The sequence below is a fragment of the Scheffersomyces stipitis genome, chromosome 5, assembly GCF_000209165.1.
Source record: "Scheffersomyces stipitis CBS 6054 chromosome 5, complete sequence".
NCBI classification, from domain to species: domain Eukaryota; kingdom Fungi; phylum Ascomycota; class Pichiomycetes; order Serinales; family Debaryomycetaceae; genus Scheffersomyces; species Scheffersomyces stipitis.
In genome coordinates this window covers 1,464,549-1,482,239 of record NC_009045.1, presented here as the reverse complement: position 1 = coordinate 1,482,239, position 17,691 = coordinate 1,464,549, and the positions used below count along the sequence as shown (strand labels likewise).

At 41.2% G+C, this 17,691-nt stretch overlaps 8 protein-coding genes across 8 annotated transcripts; 3 read left to right on the top strand and 5 right to left on the bottom strand. All coding sequences in view use genetic code 12, as the record gives it.

Moving 5' to 3' along the window:
- Positions 1-360: 360 nt before the first annotated feature.
- On the top strand, positions 361-2,415 carry PICST_59773 (conserved hypothetical protein; the record flags this gene model as incomplete). The annotated part of the gene is made up of 4 exons (XM_001385249.1): positions 361-469; positions 494-2,040; positions 2,068-2,234; positions 2,283-2,415. 4 exons carry the CDS (start codon positions 361-363, stop codon positions 2,413-2,415), a joined length of 1,956 nt encoding a protein of 651 aa, XP_001385286.2.
- A 223-nt stretch (positions 2,416-2,638) lies between these two features.
- PICST_32421 (predicted protein) lies at positions 2,639-3,112 on the bottom strand (the record flags this gene model as incomplete). Its single annotated transcript, XM_001384936.1, has 1 exon — positions 2,639-3,112. The coding sequence occupies one exon, from the start codon at positions 3,110-3,112 to the stop codon at positions 2,639-2,641; it is 474 nt and encodes a 157-aa protein (XP_001384973.2).
- A 425-nt stretch (positions 3,113-3,537) lies between these two features.
- Positions 3,538-4,539, top strand: PICST_32420 (predicted protein; the record flags this gene model as incomplete). The annotated part of the gene is made up of 1 exon (XM_001385248.1): positions 3,538-4,539. The coding sequence occupies one exon, from the start codon at positions 3,538-3,540 to the stop codon at positions 4,537-4,539; it is 1,002 nt and encodes a 333-aa protein (XP_001385285.2).
- A 1,627-nt stretch (positions 4,540-6,166) lies between these two features.
- Positions 6,167-7,744, bottom strand: PICST_32419 (predicted protein; the record flags this gene model as incomplete). Its single annotated transcript, XM_001384935.1, has 1 exon — positions 6,167-7,744. One exon carries the CDS (start codon positions 7,742-7,744, stop codon positions 6,167-6,169), a length of 1,578 nt encoding a protein of 525 aa, XP_001384972.2.
- A 502-nt stretch (positions 7,745-8,246) lies between these two features.
- On the bottom strand, positions 8,247-9,572 carry ECM40 (ornithine acetyltransferase (ARGJ); the record flags this gene model as incomplete). The annotated part of the gene is made up of 1 exon (XM_001384934.1): positions 8,247-9,572. One exon carries the CDS (start codon positions 9,570-9,572, stop codon positions 8,247-8,249), a length of 1,326 nt encoding a protein of 441 aa, XP_001384971.2.
- A 494-nt stretch (positions 9,573-10,066) lies between these two features.
- On the top strand, positions 10,067-13,759 carry RPO32 (mitohcondrial RNA polymerase; the record flags this gene model as incomplete). The annotated part of the gene is given in 4 exon segments (XM_001385247.1): positions 10,067-10,305; positions 10,342-10,610; positions 10,641-10,900; positions 10,919-13,759. Coding segments are annotated over 4 exon segments (3,609 nt in total), but the record flags the coding sequence as incomplete, so codon positions are not given.
- Positions 13,760-13,850: 91 nt separating this feature from the next.
- On the bottom strand, positions 13,851-14,954 carry PICST_32416 (conserved hypothetical protein; the record flags this gene model as incomplete). The annotated part of the gene is made up of 2 exons (XM_001384933.1): positions 13,851-14,041; positions 14,081-14,954. 2 exons carry the CDS (start codon positions 14,952-14,954, stop codon positions 13,851-13,853), a joined length of 1,065 nt encoding a protein of 354 aa, XP_001384970.2.
- Positions 14,955-15,146: 192 nt separating this feature from the next.
- TRS33 (Transport protein particle 33 kDa subunit (TRAPP 33 kDa subunit)) lies at positions 15,147-16,160 on the bottom strand. Its single transcript, XM_001384932.1, has one exon. It carries the CDS (start codon positions 16,156-16,158, stop codon positions 15,505-15,507), a length of 654 nt encoding a protein of 217 aa, XP_001384969.2. The 5' UTR covers positions 16,159-16,160; the 3' UTR covers positions 15,147-15,504.
- Between the last annotated feature and the right edge of the window lie 1,531 nt (positions 16,161-17,691).

Sequence of the window (17,691 nt, the reverse complement as noted above, 5' to 3'; positions counted from 1 at the left end):
TTTTTCATAACCTTTCTTCCATAAAACCACGACAATTGCCTGACCAACACGATAATGACGCGGACCAACGGAGAGACAGGGCGAAGCCGCAGACGACTGTCGAACCCAGCTCCTACCGATCCGGAAGTGGTGATGCTGTTGATGCTGGGTGAAGAAGAGGAATCTGAAATGAAGCCTAATTCGTCCCAGTCGGATTCAACAACCTCAGTTTCAGCATCTGACTCACAAATTCCACGCAGTCGTCGGGCAAAAAATATACAACGCATACGAGGCAATTCCACCAGTATCACGGCGAATGGAACAGAGCCAAAGAAGAAGAACAGAGCTCTGCCGAATTCGAAGGAAAAGGGTAAACTTCAGATGAGGTTTGCGACGAGAAGCGCAGCAAACACACCTCTTTTGACTTCCACAGACATTCCACAACTTTCAGCCAGTCCCATAATACGAGAATCTATGACCACGAAACTGGGTATAATGCTGCTACAGGATACAGATGGAGGCATCTTGCAATTGGGTAAAAAACGGCAGCTGTTCGTAGAACCACAATTGGCTGAACCTGTGCCTGTTTATACGGGCTTACCGTTGGAAGCTGGTCCTACAGCCAAAATAAAGAAAGATTCACTATGGTCATCTCGAAGTAGAAGAAGCGGAAAAAGCTCGTCCAGTACTTCCAGAGAAGGATCCGCTGTCCCCCCAGAAGAACCAGATGTAGACACAGATGTAGAAAAGTCGTACAACTCCAGTCTCCAAACCAAGCTTTCTGAAGCCATCACAACTGCGAGCGAAGTAAGAAAACCCTTGACGTTGAAGATACGATCGTTGCGGAAACCCTCCAGTAGAACTACGACACCCAAACAACTCAAACGAACAGGGTCAGATTTGGCTTCTCCGCTTCGTTCTTCAAAACGGATAAAGGTCATATCGCCGAAAAAACCAGCATCGACAAATTTAGCACCTACACCCATAATACATTCTCATGGTGAGGGCAATGTTGACGACGACCCTACGAAGGACAATGACGACTTCTGTAGTGCCTGTGGAGGTCCAGGTGTGTTCATTTGTTGTGAGACGTGTCCCAAGTCGTTCCACTTTACGTGCTGCGATCCTCCATTAGAAGAGGCTCCAGAAGATGACTGGTTCTGTAGAGAGTGTATAGCCAAGAAGAATCCATCCTTGCTTCAGAAATGGACCGATATCGGCATTTTCGCCCAGTTGATGAACCAGCTGGAGTCAAGAAACCCCAAGGTATTCCAACTTCCTAAGAATCTACGTGACGGTACGTATATAGGAGTTTATACAGCACCAAACGGAGACTATGCTGACGATACGATGAAGCCGGAGTTGTCCTATACCAGAGCCAACGGAGCCCAGATTCCAGGCTACAACAAGAATATCGATTTAGAAATTGACAGTCTCTTCGACAAAGACGGAAATCCCTACTTATGTCACAAGTGTGGACAATCTGGCTTAAGGAACCGCATCATCTCTCACTGCGATTACTGCCCATTAGTGTGGCATATTGATTGCTTGGATGAACCGATGTTTGGACCCAAAACGATTGGGACGAAGTGGAGATGTCCCAACCACGTAGAAGAACTCATCCCCAGGGACTTAATCAGGACCAGAAGGCTGAAGGACACTGTTGTAATAGAACCTTCAATTCGGAACCACTTTTTACGGTTGGCTTCGTTGAGCGATATCGTCATCAAGTTCGATGATCAGCCCTATATTAAACAAGAAAGGACGCCTTCCTTACAAGAGTACTTACAGTATCAACTAGAGAATTTCTCGAAAAAGGACAGGAAGTATATTGACGACAGAAACGGTGCGATGGATATCGACGACTTTGACGAGGTCCACAGCAACTACAAGTTGCCAGACTATTTCGAGTCGACATCGACGTCTTTCGGAGTTTCAGCAAAAGCTTCCACAGGCTTGAAGCGAGTAATTAGCATCACATCTGAAGATGATGACAGTCAAGTGAGCTCATTTGTATACCGAGTTCCAGAGAAACTGATACTTCTCGACTTTTGCACCAAAGTTAAAGGCGACCAGACACAGCCAAAGATATCCAAAAAGAAAATACTCGACAACATAACAGATTACGATAACCTAAAGAGAGTAGAGACAAATATTGAAGACAGAATAGTGGTAGAGAGCTTGAACGATATCAAGATTCATACTAACACAAGATCGCAACCAAAGTTAAATTTCGACGAGTTGGTGCAAGCGGCGTTGGCTGACGAGAGCAGCATAGAAAGCATCAAACTAGAAACACCTAGTACCGCCAATTCTGACAGCGATATTGACGGTGATGTTGGTTTAGATAACAGCACCTTGGAAGAACTCTTAAAGATAAAAAAGTTGATGGAGCTCAAGGGTCAAGATGCTCTCATGAAGTTTCTTCAGTCATAAACTCATTAGTTACCTATCGTAATATATTCACGAGTAACACCGTTCGGTAGATACTGTATGTCAATAGTCAATACTAGTTTGAGCTACTACTGCAGTAGCCCATCTCGAGGCTTACAATCATTAGTTGATATCGATGTATCGATTATGCATTTTATGGAGACCACTCCATAGTTAATATATATGTACAAGTATAAATGAGGAATTGAAGATCATTATGACAAGTCTAGGTAGCCCATGATTCCTTTTGCTGTGGAGGTCTGAGCACTGGAATTTCTTCTATGGGAACATTGGTAGCTTTAGTAGCTTCTACAAGTTCATTAAGAATAACCAGCGAATGTTTGCCCTTACAATCAATTTCAATCTTAGAGGCTGGATCTACAGAATGAACAACGATCTTAGAAGGACATGCTGCTACTTCAGCAGCTGTTTCAGCTTGGATTCTCGTCAATGAGAATTGAATATCATCGTTGTGGAACTTCAAAGTTGGTAAGTTTTGTCTCCAGAACTTTTTCAAGCCTACGGCTGGACCGTGGATGTTCTTCTGTTGCAAGAAAAGTTCAATCTTGGTATATTTCGAAGCATCAAATTTGTATGCTGACTCAGAAGTTCCTGCAATAGCGTTCAATCTAGTTATTTGCTTCAATATTCTAGAGGAAGGCAACCCCTTGAACATGGCACACGAACCCAGTTTAGCCATTATTGGTGATTTTGAAAGGACAGTGTTTCAATACACCTTTAAAATGGTTTGGTTGAAAAATTCTTGAATAGTTATATTGGTCCAGACACGATTTTTCAACGGGTGACTATAGTCACGTGAAGTAGAATTGTATCACACAGTTGGATAAAGTTAAGTTATATCTTCTCGTATAGGCCGTATCTGACTCCATTTCTATAACTTCTTGCTGGTTTTCAGGTGGTTTGTAATTACTAATTTGCTTTGAAAAATCGAGCTTTAAATATGCTTTTACGAGAATTTCAAGATTAGCGTTGAGTCTAAGATTTAGATTTCCTCTTCATCTTATTTTTTCCACGTTCAATTTGGCTGCGAATAGCGCTTAACAAGTACACCCAACTGCAGTTTATTTTGCACCCATTAGAACAAGCAACTCGACTCAAGCCAGTATGGGTCCCTTATTTGTTCTGTTGTTGTTCTATCACTTGAGCAAAAAGATTCGTGATATCTCCAACCGACTAGTCGGTAACTACTTCGAGCCAGAAAAAGACACCGTACTCATTACAGGGGGATGCTCCGGTTTAGGGAAAGAGCTCGTCAACACGTTTGCCGCTACTAGAGCCAAAGTAGTTGTACTAGATATTGTCGTACCAACTGACGAAGAACAGCCTGAAAATGTTTACTACTACAAGTGTGATGTTAGCGACAGAAAGCAAGTTCTCCAAGTCCACAAAACCATCAAAAAGGAGATCGGCAATATTACAGTGCTCATTAACAACGCTGGAATCACTACTGGCAAGCCCCTAGTCGATCTCAGCTACCATGAAATAGAGAAAACTATACAGATAAATTTAATGTCCAGTTTCTACACCATCAAGGTATTTCTTCCTTCCATGCTCAGATTGCACAGGGGGTACATTGTTACTATAGCCTCTGTGTTAGGATACATGTCCCCGGCTAGATTGAGTGCATACGGAGCATCAAAATCGGGGCTCATTGCTCTTCACGAGTCTCTTACTTACGAATTGGGACCCCCATCGATGAACCCTACGGGGGTGAAAACTTTACTAATCTGTCCCGGTCAGTTAAAAACCGCCATGTTTTCGGGTGTAAATACTCCGTCCTCGTTATTGGCCCCTGAGCTAGATCCCAAGTATGTCGCCTCTAGTGTTCTTTCAGCTCTAGAGCTTGGTCGCAGAGGCGAAATCAAGCTTCCTCTCTACGGAAACTTCTTGCCGATGTTCCGCGCATTTCCATGGCCCATTGTTGAAGTAGCGAGAGCAATTTCAGGCATCGACCACAGCATGAATTCCTTTAAAAACACACTCACAAAAGTGGCCAGCACTGTCTCTACATTATCACAATCAGGATCCAAGAATAGCTCAGAGAAAGCCTCTTTACTAGGAGAAGTAGATGTCAGCGAAGGGGTCAGTGAAATAGTAACGGCTTAGAATACCAGAATTCTACGGTGGCCAACGCAACACAATTCACCGCTAAATAGTTTCAAATTGAAAATGTACATCGTACATAAAAAAAGGTTGTGGTTGCTGCGGGAGCTGCCGCTTGTAAACTTAAAGCTTAATTCTCGTAGACCCATAAGCGGAATCGCAATACTGGCACTTCAGCTTTATCGATTTTTTTTCTTTCAATCTCTTTATCAGTATATGAGGTAAGGATCCTCCACCTTGTCAACCCCATATTTTATCCTCCAAAGTATTAAGGTAAGTATCCCCCCCAACTATATTTCTCCCAAAGCGGAAAAGCGGATTCGGTTCCTCTTTCAGGATTCCTACGTCAAGATCTGCTCATCGTAAGCAATTAGTCTTTATCGCGGAATTTCGGTATGCATGCCGGCACATTATTATTACGCGGAAGGTAAATTGCTTTCCTCCGGCTTTGTGAATTTATGAGATCCATGTTCCAACCGAATTTTGCAAACACCTGGCTGAGCTACTACAAAAGCCATGATATTAAAGAAACGAGATCGGCAAATTTACGCAAAAGAGAGATTTTTCTTCTATTGAGATTTTGAAGTTTTGGAAGCCATTTTTTGTGCGCTTGTCAATACGGTGAACATACCTTGTTCGTTTGTGCAGAAGTCCACGTAGTATGGCCTCTAGTTATCAAGTTCAATTTGGAATAGAGGCACCTTATAAACTCAAATATCCCAATCGCCGGATTGTAGAAGAGATAGTTCATCATGACGGTGTGAATTTCTTTACTGTATATTTCCCCGTTTTGGAATCGGTTCCAATTCGAGGAAGGTTGATTCTTCTCCATGGTTGGAGTGAACATTCTGGAATGTACTACCGGCTCATGGAGAGCTTGACATCCTTGGGATATAGCTGTTTTATATACGACCAAAGAGGTTCAGGACGAACTTCCTTAGGCGCAGAAAGAGGTATCGTGGGAGCCACTAAAGAAGTGACATTAACAGATTTGGATAGAATGATCGAACACTTTCAAAGTGTTACCAAAGAATCGGGGACCGACCAGGAAACATTACCGTTGGGTATTGTTGGCCATTCTATGGGCGGCGGCATCGCCTTATCGTATCTTTCAGAGGGAAAATATAGAAACATCATTTCGTCTTGTCTAGTTAATAGTCCTCTAGTCAAGCCTCACAAGTGTCTAGCACCCTGTATCGTGATACTCTATATTGGATACCTTGGGGCGTATTTATTTCCGAACTGGAAGTACAGTCAAAACGAAACGACACAAGATTCAAACGATGTGGAAGACGTCACGACTTCTGAAGAATGGAAGCAATACTTGAACACAGAACTAATGTGTAGAGATGGGGGAACACTTCGACAACTTGTACAGATGCTTGACAGGGGACTTTCGCTCCTTAAGTCGGACTATTCCATCGGAAAAACCACCCGAGTCATGATTTTGCAGCCAAAAAATGACAGAATAACTAATAGTGAAGCTACTGAACAATTGTACAATAATATTGATGTTGACGATAAAGTGTTGGTACATCTTCCAGGAAGACATGCATTATTTATTGAAACCGACGATAATTACGCTGAAGTCTGTGCCTGTTTAGAAAAATTCTATCTGTGACTAACATGGCTAACCAACTAGACTCAGTAACAGAAGATGCCTTGATGCCCACACACATATACTTGCATCCCCTCTTCTGTCTTCATGGATTTGATTGACAGGAATCTCTTTTTTATATAATTCTAGCTCCACTAGCTTAGTAAAGGTAGAGCCATTATAAAATTTTTCGGCGATATCGGCGAGGTTAACGTAGAGCTGTTCCACTCTTTGTATTTCAAAGAACTCGAGGATATCTTCATCTTCGTGTAAACCAACTGTAATCGAGTTAGCATTTGTGAGCAACTGTCCTCTTCGTTGAGAAGGCATAATGTCTGTAAATATCAACTCCATACTTCTTATAGTAGGGTCCGTATATACGTAATCCTGCTGCGATACATCGTAGTCATATGTCTTGCAACAAATATGCTGCCAATCACTGGGGTTGGTAGCTATGAGGTACGCTTTGGTTTTGTATACTTTATTGTCTACTCTGTTAGGCACAGCAGCGAGTTCTTGAATGCTGAAGAAAGGACTTCCAGAATCTTGCGAACTTCTGCTCACTTTCTGAGCATCGCTATAGAAGCTCTTTTCAATACTAGCAGAATGCGTAGAAACTGAAATTCCATCATTTTGACTGTTATTGATGTTATTATTTTGATTACTAAGGGCTCTGTTATGGCTGTTATCGGTACTGCTATCATTGCTGACGCTATTGAAGCTGAATGTATTGCCTCTAGCTCCAGGAGCTGGAGACGCTGGTTCAGATGGAGCTGGTGAAGAAACTTGGTAATCGCCCGGATATTGCAAATCTTCTACGATTGTAGATCCACTAGAAATGATTTCATCCTTTATGGGTGGATTTGTCCGAACATTGGTTTGTATTGGAGGATAGGTACGAGCGTGTGTTTGTATTGAATTCATGTTCGGTGGCAATACTCTGGATTCCTGAACCGACTTTCGAGATACCTGTGCCTGCTGGTCATCTCTACGAATTGAATCCTCAAGTATATTAAAGTATTCCGGCGGAAATACTTTTCTGTATACATCCAGACCAACCCTTCTGAAGTATTTCAATGGTAAGCGTTCTAACATCCGTTTGTACAAGCCGTTTAGAAAAACCTTGTCATTGTCAGAAGCCAGATTGTAGTCTACTAAAGAAATATCAAACGTAGCACATTCTAGAATATTAGCGTAGTACTTCTTTGTTCTTAGTCTCACTTTTATTACCATGAAGTAGTGCTCCACAGGGAGCGACTTTTGGGATGCGGGATCGAATCTAGGAAGGTTATAGAATTGAATGATATCCTTCCTCTCACTAGAGTGGTACTTTCTGTAATCTGATTCGATGTTATGCATACGAAACTTCATCACGTCCATCAGGAACATTTCGTCGACCTGAACTTGGATATTGTCAAAGGTAATTGGATACTCTTCTTCTTTTTCAACTAGTTTGTTGCTGGTGAAGTCAGTGAAGACCATGAACTGCGGATCATCCTTAGTCTTCGTATTTCTATCTACTCTTAGCACCATTCCATAGACAGTTCTATATTGGTTTGGAGCATTGGGAAGCTCTGCAACAGTGCATGTTTCTTCGTATGGATAATCCATGCTTCTTCAACATAAGAAACAGTGTGTACTAAGATGGAGTTGGGTCTCTGGATCTACAGCGAGAAACTCTATCAATTGCAAATATTAATATGACTTTAAAACTGTCAGAAAACGGAAATGGTGTTCATAAATTAAGAGTCGTGGAATACGAAATCCAGATCTGTGATTCAAAATAGGCAATCGAACCAATCGAGCTTACACCTTCCAATGGCTTTTGTAAGTCTTTCTATTTCACTTGAGAATTGCTAACTTTTCAGTATTTACCGTTCGCGACTCGTTTTTTCGCGAAATTCATTTTTCAATTGCTACACCGCGCTTAACTTCTTGGTGATTACGCTTTTAAGTTAAATGTAGCCTTGCGGTTGCAAAAGATGCAAGAAACAATACACGAAAAACACTTCAAAACAGGGCAGTAAACGATTTCTATAAAGCTGAATACTACTCTACTATGTTTGACTATGCTTATTAACTATATAAGAACTATAGGAATATATCTATACTTTTAGGATCTGTAGTCACCGTTAATTGTAACATACTCGTGAGTCAAGTCACAAGTCCAGAAATTGGCCAGTTGTCCACCTCCAGTGCCCAAGTCAATGACGATGTCCAAATCTTCACTTTTCAAGATTTCTGAAGCACGTTCTTCGTCCACAACTTCTGGTTCACCGTTGATCAACAACTTCAATTCCTCAGAGCCATCGGTTGGAACAAACGAAACACTGGTTTTTGTTGGAACAATCGAGTCAGCAGTAGAAACTTTTGAGTAGCCAATAGCACACAAAATACGACCCCAGTTGGCATCTTGACCAAACATGGCAGTCTTGAAAAGAGATGAATTGGCAACAGAAGATGCCACGATCTTAGCATCCTTGTAGGACAATGCATCTTTAACATGGATGTTTATGAATTTGGTTGCGCCCTCGCCATCTCTTACTACCAACTGAGCTAATTGCTGAGCGAAGCCGGTGATTTCCTTCTGAACAACGGCGAAACTTTCGGCAGTGCTAGAGTTGTTGTCGATTACTGGCCCTCCAGCAGCACCATTCGCAATAGCTATAATAGTGTCGTTGGTGGAAGTATCACCATCCACAGAAATACTATTGAACGATCTTTCCACAGAGTACTTCAAGATTTGGCCTAAAGCCGAAGGCGTGACAGGAGCATCAGTTACAAAGAATCCTAACAAGGTAGCCATGTTGGGGCAGATCATACCAGCACCTTTAGCCAACCCAGCCAAAGTGTAGGTGTGTCCATTCAATTCAAACTGCTTGGAAACCAACTTGGGGAAGGTATCTGTAGTACAAATGGCAGTTGCACAAGTGAGCCAGTGCTCGTGGGTGCTACCCAAATTGTTGAGAGCCAACTTGGGAATACCAGACAAGATGTTGTCGATAGGCAAGTTGTTACCTATGACACCAGTAGACATGACCAAGGTGGAGTTGACTGGATTTTCAAGTACCGAGTCTGTCACTAAGATCATATCCTCGGCATCCTTCATCCCCTGGGCACCAGTGACAGCGTTGGCGTTACCAGAGTTGATAATGATCGAGTTGATACCAACACCCTTCTTCTCTTTAATCAACTTAGACGAAACTTGAACAGGAGCAGCCTTGAACTTATTGGTGGTAAAAACAGCAGCAGCAGAGGCATCTTTTCCAAAGTCGTTTCTCAACAAGGCCAAATCGAGTGATTTACCATCTTTTTTGATTCCACAGTGGATTCCTCCCACTGAAAAGCCTTGCGGATACACTCCAGACTTAGGGACAAAACGAGATGCCTTATCCGAGACAAAACGAACCGAGGTTCTTGTAATACTAACACTTCTCATTTTCTGCGGCGTCCAGCTCCTCAGAAATCTACAATAAAAGCGGATCAATGGACTGCTGAAAGAATATGAAAAATTATTGGTTAACTCGACCGAATGCTTATCTTTCACCTACCTATATATATGCAGGTCAACAATTTGATTGCTCATTTTAATTATTGACAATTTATTTTATTAAATGCAGGCGTCTATTATAGATGCATATGCCGGAATTTTGTATCCGTAGAGTCTATTACTTTCATTCCGGTTTAGATATTCATTTTAATCTTACAAAATAAGCAAAAAGGGACCAGTCTATGCATGTGGGAAAGTCAAAGAGACTCATTGTAATTGGGCGAGCGTTTTTGCGGTACAATAGCCGGGTGTCTGTGCCGAAAAGTAACTCCTCAGCTTACTCTAATGGACTTGTTCCATCTCCAAATCGACTTCTGAGAGAAGTTCTTGATATTTCACCTTTTGATGTAGCCAAAGAAATTTCTATCGAGGAAAAAGAACAGCGAACTCCGAATATTCATACCAGTATACTTATCAATAGCTTTTTCCAGTCAGTGATGCAGAATGACTTTAATCGGTCAAGAAAGCTTCTTGAAAAGTTACGAAATAAGATAAATACTCCAGATGTCAAGATGGCATCAATACATAGAGTGAATTATTACTCTTGCTTTCTGCTTTTACTATCCAATCTCATTTCTCAAGGAAAGGTCCATATCCAGAATATTAAGTTACTCGTTGACGAGTTTGAATCTGTAGAAAACCTGTTCAAAGCAAATAGAGCAACTAATGAGATGAACCAATTACGCACAGAGATACGCTCCAAACTAGTTCTATGTGTTGTAAATAGCCTTGATGATGGAGTAAAGTATGGCGGGATATATCAGCAATCTATTGCTAAGTATGCTGGGGCTCTAATAAAGAATTTCCATATCAAACCATCTCAGCTAGCCCAGGAAATCACGAAGAAGGAGACGCTAGATAAGTTGAATAGAATTTGTGCGATTAACTCCTTAACACCCAAGGAATTGCCTTGGGTAGAAAGAGTTAGTGCTGAAGTGGACAGCGGTAACTTTGCAGCAAGTGCCATTGACAATTTCAAAGATGACAATGGATATGTCAGTCTAGAGAATCTCTGTAGATATATTGGTTACACAAGATTTGCCAACTATGACAGTAACGACTCTCACAAGTTGAAAATGTTTGAAATCTATGATTCTCTTTCGACAGAGAAAGAGAGAGCCGATTTCATCGACAACTATTTGGATTTCAACAAAACCAGAGAAATGATACTTGAATCAAACTGTCTTGATTTGGTAGAAAACTTTGATTCCATACATGTCCAAAACAAAGGGAAGCTTTCTAAAAGTAGAGAATTACAGAGTATTGGACACTTCAAGCTTATTCATTCCAAAATGATCTATTCGTGGTTTGAATCCAATGTTAAGGAATTACAAAGACTAAAGAGCAAACTCAAGACCGTTTCTGTTACTACTAACCTTAATGAACAAGAAAAAATACTTACTAAATACCTCACGTATCTCGAACTTATTCCCGAGAGAGCTTTAGTGACATTATTTCTTTCCAATATGCTCTCAATGACAATCTCTTCTAAAGAAGGTGGAGTCAAAGTAGTTACCTTAACAAAATCCTTGTTATCTTTATTCACTCGATTGCTAATGAAAGACAAATCATTTACGAATGTAAAGAAGACACTTTTAGAATTTTTCAATGACAAAAATGATGCTGCAAGACTCATTGGAGCCTTGATCGACATATTCATTCACAATTGCAAGTTCAAAATCCCTCCACAGCAATTCGAGGAATTCGTGCAAGCACAGCAACTTCTTCGTCAATATGTGGAAGGTGACTATAAGAAAGATTCCCATGATAATTTCGATTCGTTTCATTCCACATTAGTTCCCTTAGAAGGAAAGAAAACTGTGGGGATATTAAGAATTCACCTGTACTTGTATCAACAGTTCAAGATTTACGATTCTCTCGCATTCAATAAATCTTTATATTTTCCAATGTTGTACCCTCCCAAGCCATGGGTATCTCCTACCAATGGTGGATACTTGCTTGATTTGAAGCCAATAATCACTTCTTCGGACATTAAGACATCAATGAAATATATTGATAGGGCCAACTCTTCGGGACAATTAAATTCAACCTACGAAGCACTCAATTACCTAGGAAGTAATGCCTGGGCAATCAACTCAGAAGTGCTCCAAGTATTCAATGAAGTTATGAAACTAGACGAAGGATTTCTTAAAATTCCGCCCACTTTAAAGGTACTAAAAACAGAAGAACAAGAAGACTATAATGACCTCAAGACTAAACGGATATTGTTCAACTTGGTTCACGTTGTTGCTAATAGCTACGATGTAAACGGAGACATGCTCTTCTTGCCACATAATGTCGACTTCCGGGGCCGCGCCTATCCTATGGCTTCTCTATTAACTCATTATCAAGAAGACGCCGTGCGAGGTATAATGATGTTTTGGCATAGTCAACCTTTGGGTTCTACAGGTCTTAATTGGCTAAAGTACCAACTTGCTGGAGTGTTTGGAAAGGACAAGTTGTCATTTGAAAATAGAATTCAGTTTGTGGATGAGAATTTGGAATCTATAAGAGAATCAGCTGAAAATCCCTTGAGCAAGAATCTGTGGTGGAAGGAAGCAGATAAACCGTGGCAGACATTGGCACTTTGTATTGAGTTGAATCGAGCATATAATTACGTTGAACAAGGTAATAAAATAGAAGAGTTCAGGAGCCGGATGCCAGTTCATCAGGATGGATCGTGTAACGGTCTACAACATTATGCTGCATTAGGTGCAGATACAGCAGGTGGTGAAGCAGTCAATATTGTTCCCAATAAAGAAAACTTACTGCAAAGAGGAGACGTCTATAGTTCTGTTCTTCAAATTGTGATAGAAAAGGTCCAAAAGGATCTCACAGGAGAAGGTAATAGTGATAGTAGCAATAGCAATTTTGAACTATCTTCAATAGCTATGCAGATTCTCAACAGAAAGTTGATTAAGCAGACTGTGATGACTACTGTTTATGGTGTAACTACATATGGTGGAGCTTCACAGATCTACCTCCGAATCAAGGACTTGATTCAGGAGCACGAAATTAAGCTCCACAACGATGAAAAAATTGATTTGGAATTCCTTGAGAAATTAAGAAGATACCGCCGGCCCCTTTCCTTGTATCTATCGAAGTACGTTTTGAATTCAATTTCTGAGTTATTTAGTGGTGCCAGAATAATTCAAGATTGGTTGGTTGACAATTGCTTCAGGGCTATCAACTCATTTGATTTGGAAACTGTAGACTTTATCCGACACAAGAGTACAACCAATAATATACCATCATTCTCGAGCCATACTTCATTCAAGCCAATGATGTGGACCTCCCTCTCTGGATTTCCCATTGTGCAATTATACAAGCATAGCAAACTGGATGTGATTCCAACGTCTTTGCAACTGATATCCATTAACAAGCCACAAGAAATCGCTCCAATCAACAAGAAAAAGCAGATGAATGCCATTGCACCAAACTTCATACACTCAATTGACTCCATTCATATGCTCATGACGTGTGTGGCGGCGAAGAAAGCCAATATCCCGTTTGTTTCAGTGCATGATTCGTTCTGGACATATCCAAACCACGTTGATGAGCTTTCCGTACTATTAAGAGAAGAATTCGTAAGACTCCATTCATCTAATATCGCAGAGAATCTACGTGAAGATTTGCTATACACAATGTCTAAGTCGTTCCAGTTGGTCTGGGTGTATAGAGCAGAGAATGCACAATTAGTTGATGAAATAAAGGAACTAAGAAAGACTTACGATATTTCTTCATATGGTGGAGGAACAAAGATAGATAAGATCCTTTATCATGAACTCAGGCAAATGACAAATGACAATTCAACTGGAGACAAACCTTTTAATCGTGAATCAACTCAAAGTGTCCAAAAAATCTTAGACAAGCATAATCCTACGTTATATTTTAGATCAAGGTATAACCCCAAACTCGTTCAACAGTACGATTCATCTTTGGAGCTGAAACTTACCAAAACATTTAACAGGAAAGAATTCACCCCTGTTCTAGTTCCAGTATCCATTTTGAATTGCCCACCAACAGGAGAACTCGATCTCTCTGAAGTAATGAAGAGCAGATATTTCTTCTCCTAAGCGTGCCCATATGTATATATTTGTATATTAGATCTGTAAATATATTCTGTACGATATCAAATCATATTGTCAAATATCTTCGATTATGAGGCTAATCGTTTTCATTTATCATTTTCTCAAGACGCCCAAATATCCTGTCTCTGTGTATGGCCAACTCGTTGTCTTCATCGTCTTCAAAGAAGCGGTTCCGTTTGAAATCTTCGTCTTCCAACGTTGTAGTATCCACATAGTACTTGTCTTCTTCTAAATAGGCGATTTCACCATAATCTTCGATTTCATCATCTGCCAATTCTAGATCATTGTCGTGGTTTGATTTTACACCATCTTCTGCTATAATTCCATATTCATCTTCTTGGTCTTCATCGTCGTCTTCGACTTCAAATGAATTTGTTTCGCTATAGGCCCCAGCATCTTCATCGCTAGGATAATCATTCTGGTAGAAATCTTCTGCATTTGAATCCTCATCATCTGAGAAGACTGTAGGCTTATTGGTTTCATCCTGGTCAGACTCGTAGAAGTCATCATCGTCATCAAAGAAGCGAATATACCCAATCTGAGATTGTGGATGGTTAGCTGTAGTCAACGGCTCAGTAGAAGTCAATTGATATACATCATAAACATATTCCGATTGCTCTTCTTCTGCGGAAGCCTCATTGACTGCTGGTATCTCTGGGGTCTCTGAAGACTCGTGTATCTCATTGCTCACATCAACAATTCCTCGAGTTCGCTTCTTTCTAGCTACTGGGCTTGCAATCGCATTCTCTTTTCCCACGGATAAGAACGAACTCAACATGTCTGAAAGCTCGTTCGGAATCGTCACATCCTCTTCGGTCTGCCTCATGGGAATGATGAACTTTCTCTTTCTGTTACTATTGCTATTGTTTAGGGCGCTCTCCAGCTCTAGTTGCGATTCATCACGGAAGCCAGCTTCCAGCAAAACAGACTGTAAAATAGTAGCATCGTTGGCAGTGTTCTCCAAAGTATCTGTTCTGGCTAACTTAAAGATATAGTTCAAGTTCTCTGACGATTGAACCTTGGTAGGAGTCGCTACGGGAGAATTTACTGCTGAAGAGATTGGTGTAGATGGTTTCAGTCTCTTCGCTGCCCGACGATCTTCAAGAACCAAGGCTTGAAGTGGGTCTTGAAAACGTTTTCGCTTGATACGGAGAACTGTTGGGGGAGCAATATACGACATTCTAAAGTGTGATGAAATCGTAATTGAAAGTCTTCAAGAGCATCCATCCAAACAATTCTGAGATCTGGGGTTGAATTTCGAGCGATGAACCCTTACACAAAACCAAAAATGTAGGAGACGATCATATAAATGGAATCGGCGATTGGTGTTAGATTCTATATCTACAGGAGACATTACATGTAAATATTGAATGAGATGTTTCTAATGTAGTTCATCATTTGGACGAGAGCTTTCTTTGGATATGAAGATATTCACAAGCATCTTTTATCGCTGTGGTGTCACACGAGAAGAAGCTCCAAAACTAGTCCACCGACTAGAACTTGTTAAGAGACTATATAGGTAACAGTCGCTGTTATTCTATGTATGGAGAGCACGCGTATTGATAAATCAGGGTATAGTCAGAAAGTGTAGACTTGTTGACTATTATGTTTTTCTGTATGAGTTGAAATACTACAATTACTTGCAATTTCTTAAACTCTGCCGTTTTCGATTGGAATCAAGCTATCTTTGACTCTTGTAAGACTTATCCCATCGGCTCGATGCAATGCTGTTAATTGTTGATGCCCGTGTGGATATTAAATGTAACGGCTGGAAACAGTGTGATTTCAGCTGTCACGTTCAGCTCAATGCCGAAACTCAGTAATATCCCTCGTATGATTCCACAAGGTAGCCACAAATATACCCTGCTCTTAGCCAAAGTGTCGTGTATTCCTTTGGGACTGTTCAATTTCTGAATCAACTTGTAGTTGTTATCGACCAATACAAATGTGCCTCTATGGTTTGTCCGCAAATTGTCCATCTGCTTATTGTAGAGACATTTCCACACGTCTCTACACACGAACTTCATAATATCCAATATATCCACTAGCTTAGTTCCACTGGTAGTGTTTTTATAGAGAAGCACTTCAGCCAACTTGAGCCCCAAACTGTATCCATAGGTTTCTATTCTTAATGTGACTTCGTCGTTGTTGAGAAGAGACGACTCTAGAACATTAACCGTTCCAGGTAAATCATTTCGAACCGATGAAAGCTGTGTGTCGGCCTGTGTTGGTTCTGTCAGATTCGCTAACAGAGCTCCTGTGGTAGACGTTGAATCGTGGAGTCTGTGAGACACTCGAATCGACGTCGGCACGAGTTCTTGGAGAAGGAGCTGGAGACAAGAGTTGTTGACATAGGATTGTGTGTCAAGAATATCTTCAGTCATCGTGAGTTACTGTATTGGAATCAGCGCAATTGCTTTATAAAGGTGAATCTAGGAACACTTTTTGTAAATCGAATAACTGTTCAATTGAATGTTGGTACAGATTTGATAAAGGAGTGCATGCAGTCATTTGACTTAGCAGTGAAAGCTGCAAAAAATGGGAATACAACAAGAAACTGATAAACAAGGATATCAAGCCAGTTGAATGGAGATCTCAAGCTCTGTCTCAGACGTGGTATCAGGTCTGGCGAAATGTGGAAAAGTCGATATGGGAGAGTCTACGAATAAGAGATACTGGGCATTGCTCATAAATGGCCAAACGTAATACACGCAGTTGTAGGAGTGTAGTATGTTGATTATATGTACAGAAAGTATGAGAGCGAGATGTGTATCAAGAGTAGAAGAATTGGTAAAGAAAAGAAGATAAAAAGAACAAATAATTCACTGATCCTCTTCAGATTTAAATACTGCCACCAAATGGCAGGTTGGAGTCACATTATCTTGATCCATGCTCTGATACATGTGCAATTGATCAGGTGCAGTCTATCACGTTCGATATCATGTGCAAACCATCGCATGACTGACTTGGTGCCCAGCTCGCGTGACCTGGTGGCAAAGGCGGGCCAGCGTATACTCAGGACATTGTGTAAATTTCATACGTGTGGTAAGTGCACGCACTATTGCCTGTGCACTACCTGGTTTCGCTTAGCACGCGTCGAGCGTTCTGCGATATGATTGGCTGGCCGTCACCGAGTCTGAAAATGTTGTCCTGCATACCGCAGCACTCTAACACTTTTCTGGTCTACAATGGGGAGACCTTAGAAAAAAGAGTCTAGCCGGAGAAAAAAATGGGGTCAAACGGATTTCCTGCTTTTGTGAATTTTGCTGGTGGCAAATGGCTGGGTTGTGGTGGCGGCAGCGGTGTAAGTGTGGGACTGCCGCGTAGGTCTGGTACCAGTGAATAATAGTCTATTTGAATAGTCTTAGTGTAGGATAGAGACAGAATTAGTGTAGAATGGCAACTTTGTGAGCGAGTGTGGCATGGTTTAATGGAGTAGTGTGGGCAGAGAGTGTGTGGGTAAGTGTAGTGTGAGAGAAGTGCTTAACGTTTAGTGGCGGTTGTAGCGAGAGAACAGCCGAAACGAAAATGTTACTGAGAAATATTAGTGAGAAATGCTACTGAACAAACAGGCTGGCGTCTCGTAGGGGAAGAACTTGGCCCCGTTGTGCGAGTCGGAGCTCTCGCTAGCCAGTTCTAACAGGCAAGCTATTGGGCGTAACCACCAGGTGTTTCGTGGCTATAGATGCCAGAAGAACAGATACGGGCAGTGTTAGCCGATCGGTAACACATTTAGTTGACAAGATAACCATCTGAAGCTCTTACAGCCCCCTTCTGTTTATCTCTTCGTCTCGGTAATTCTGACTCATCTTCTGGATAATCTTAGGAATCTCTCGCTAATCTCTCCCTAAATTTAGTCTTTTTTCTCGTTGGTTCCCCTAATTCTCCTTGGGCTGTTTCACAGTTTTCTCGCCAAT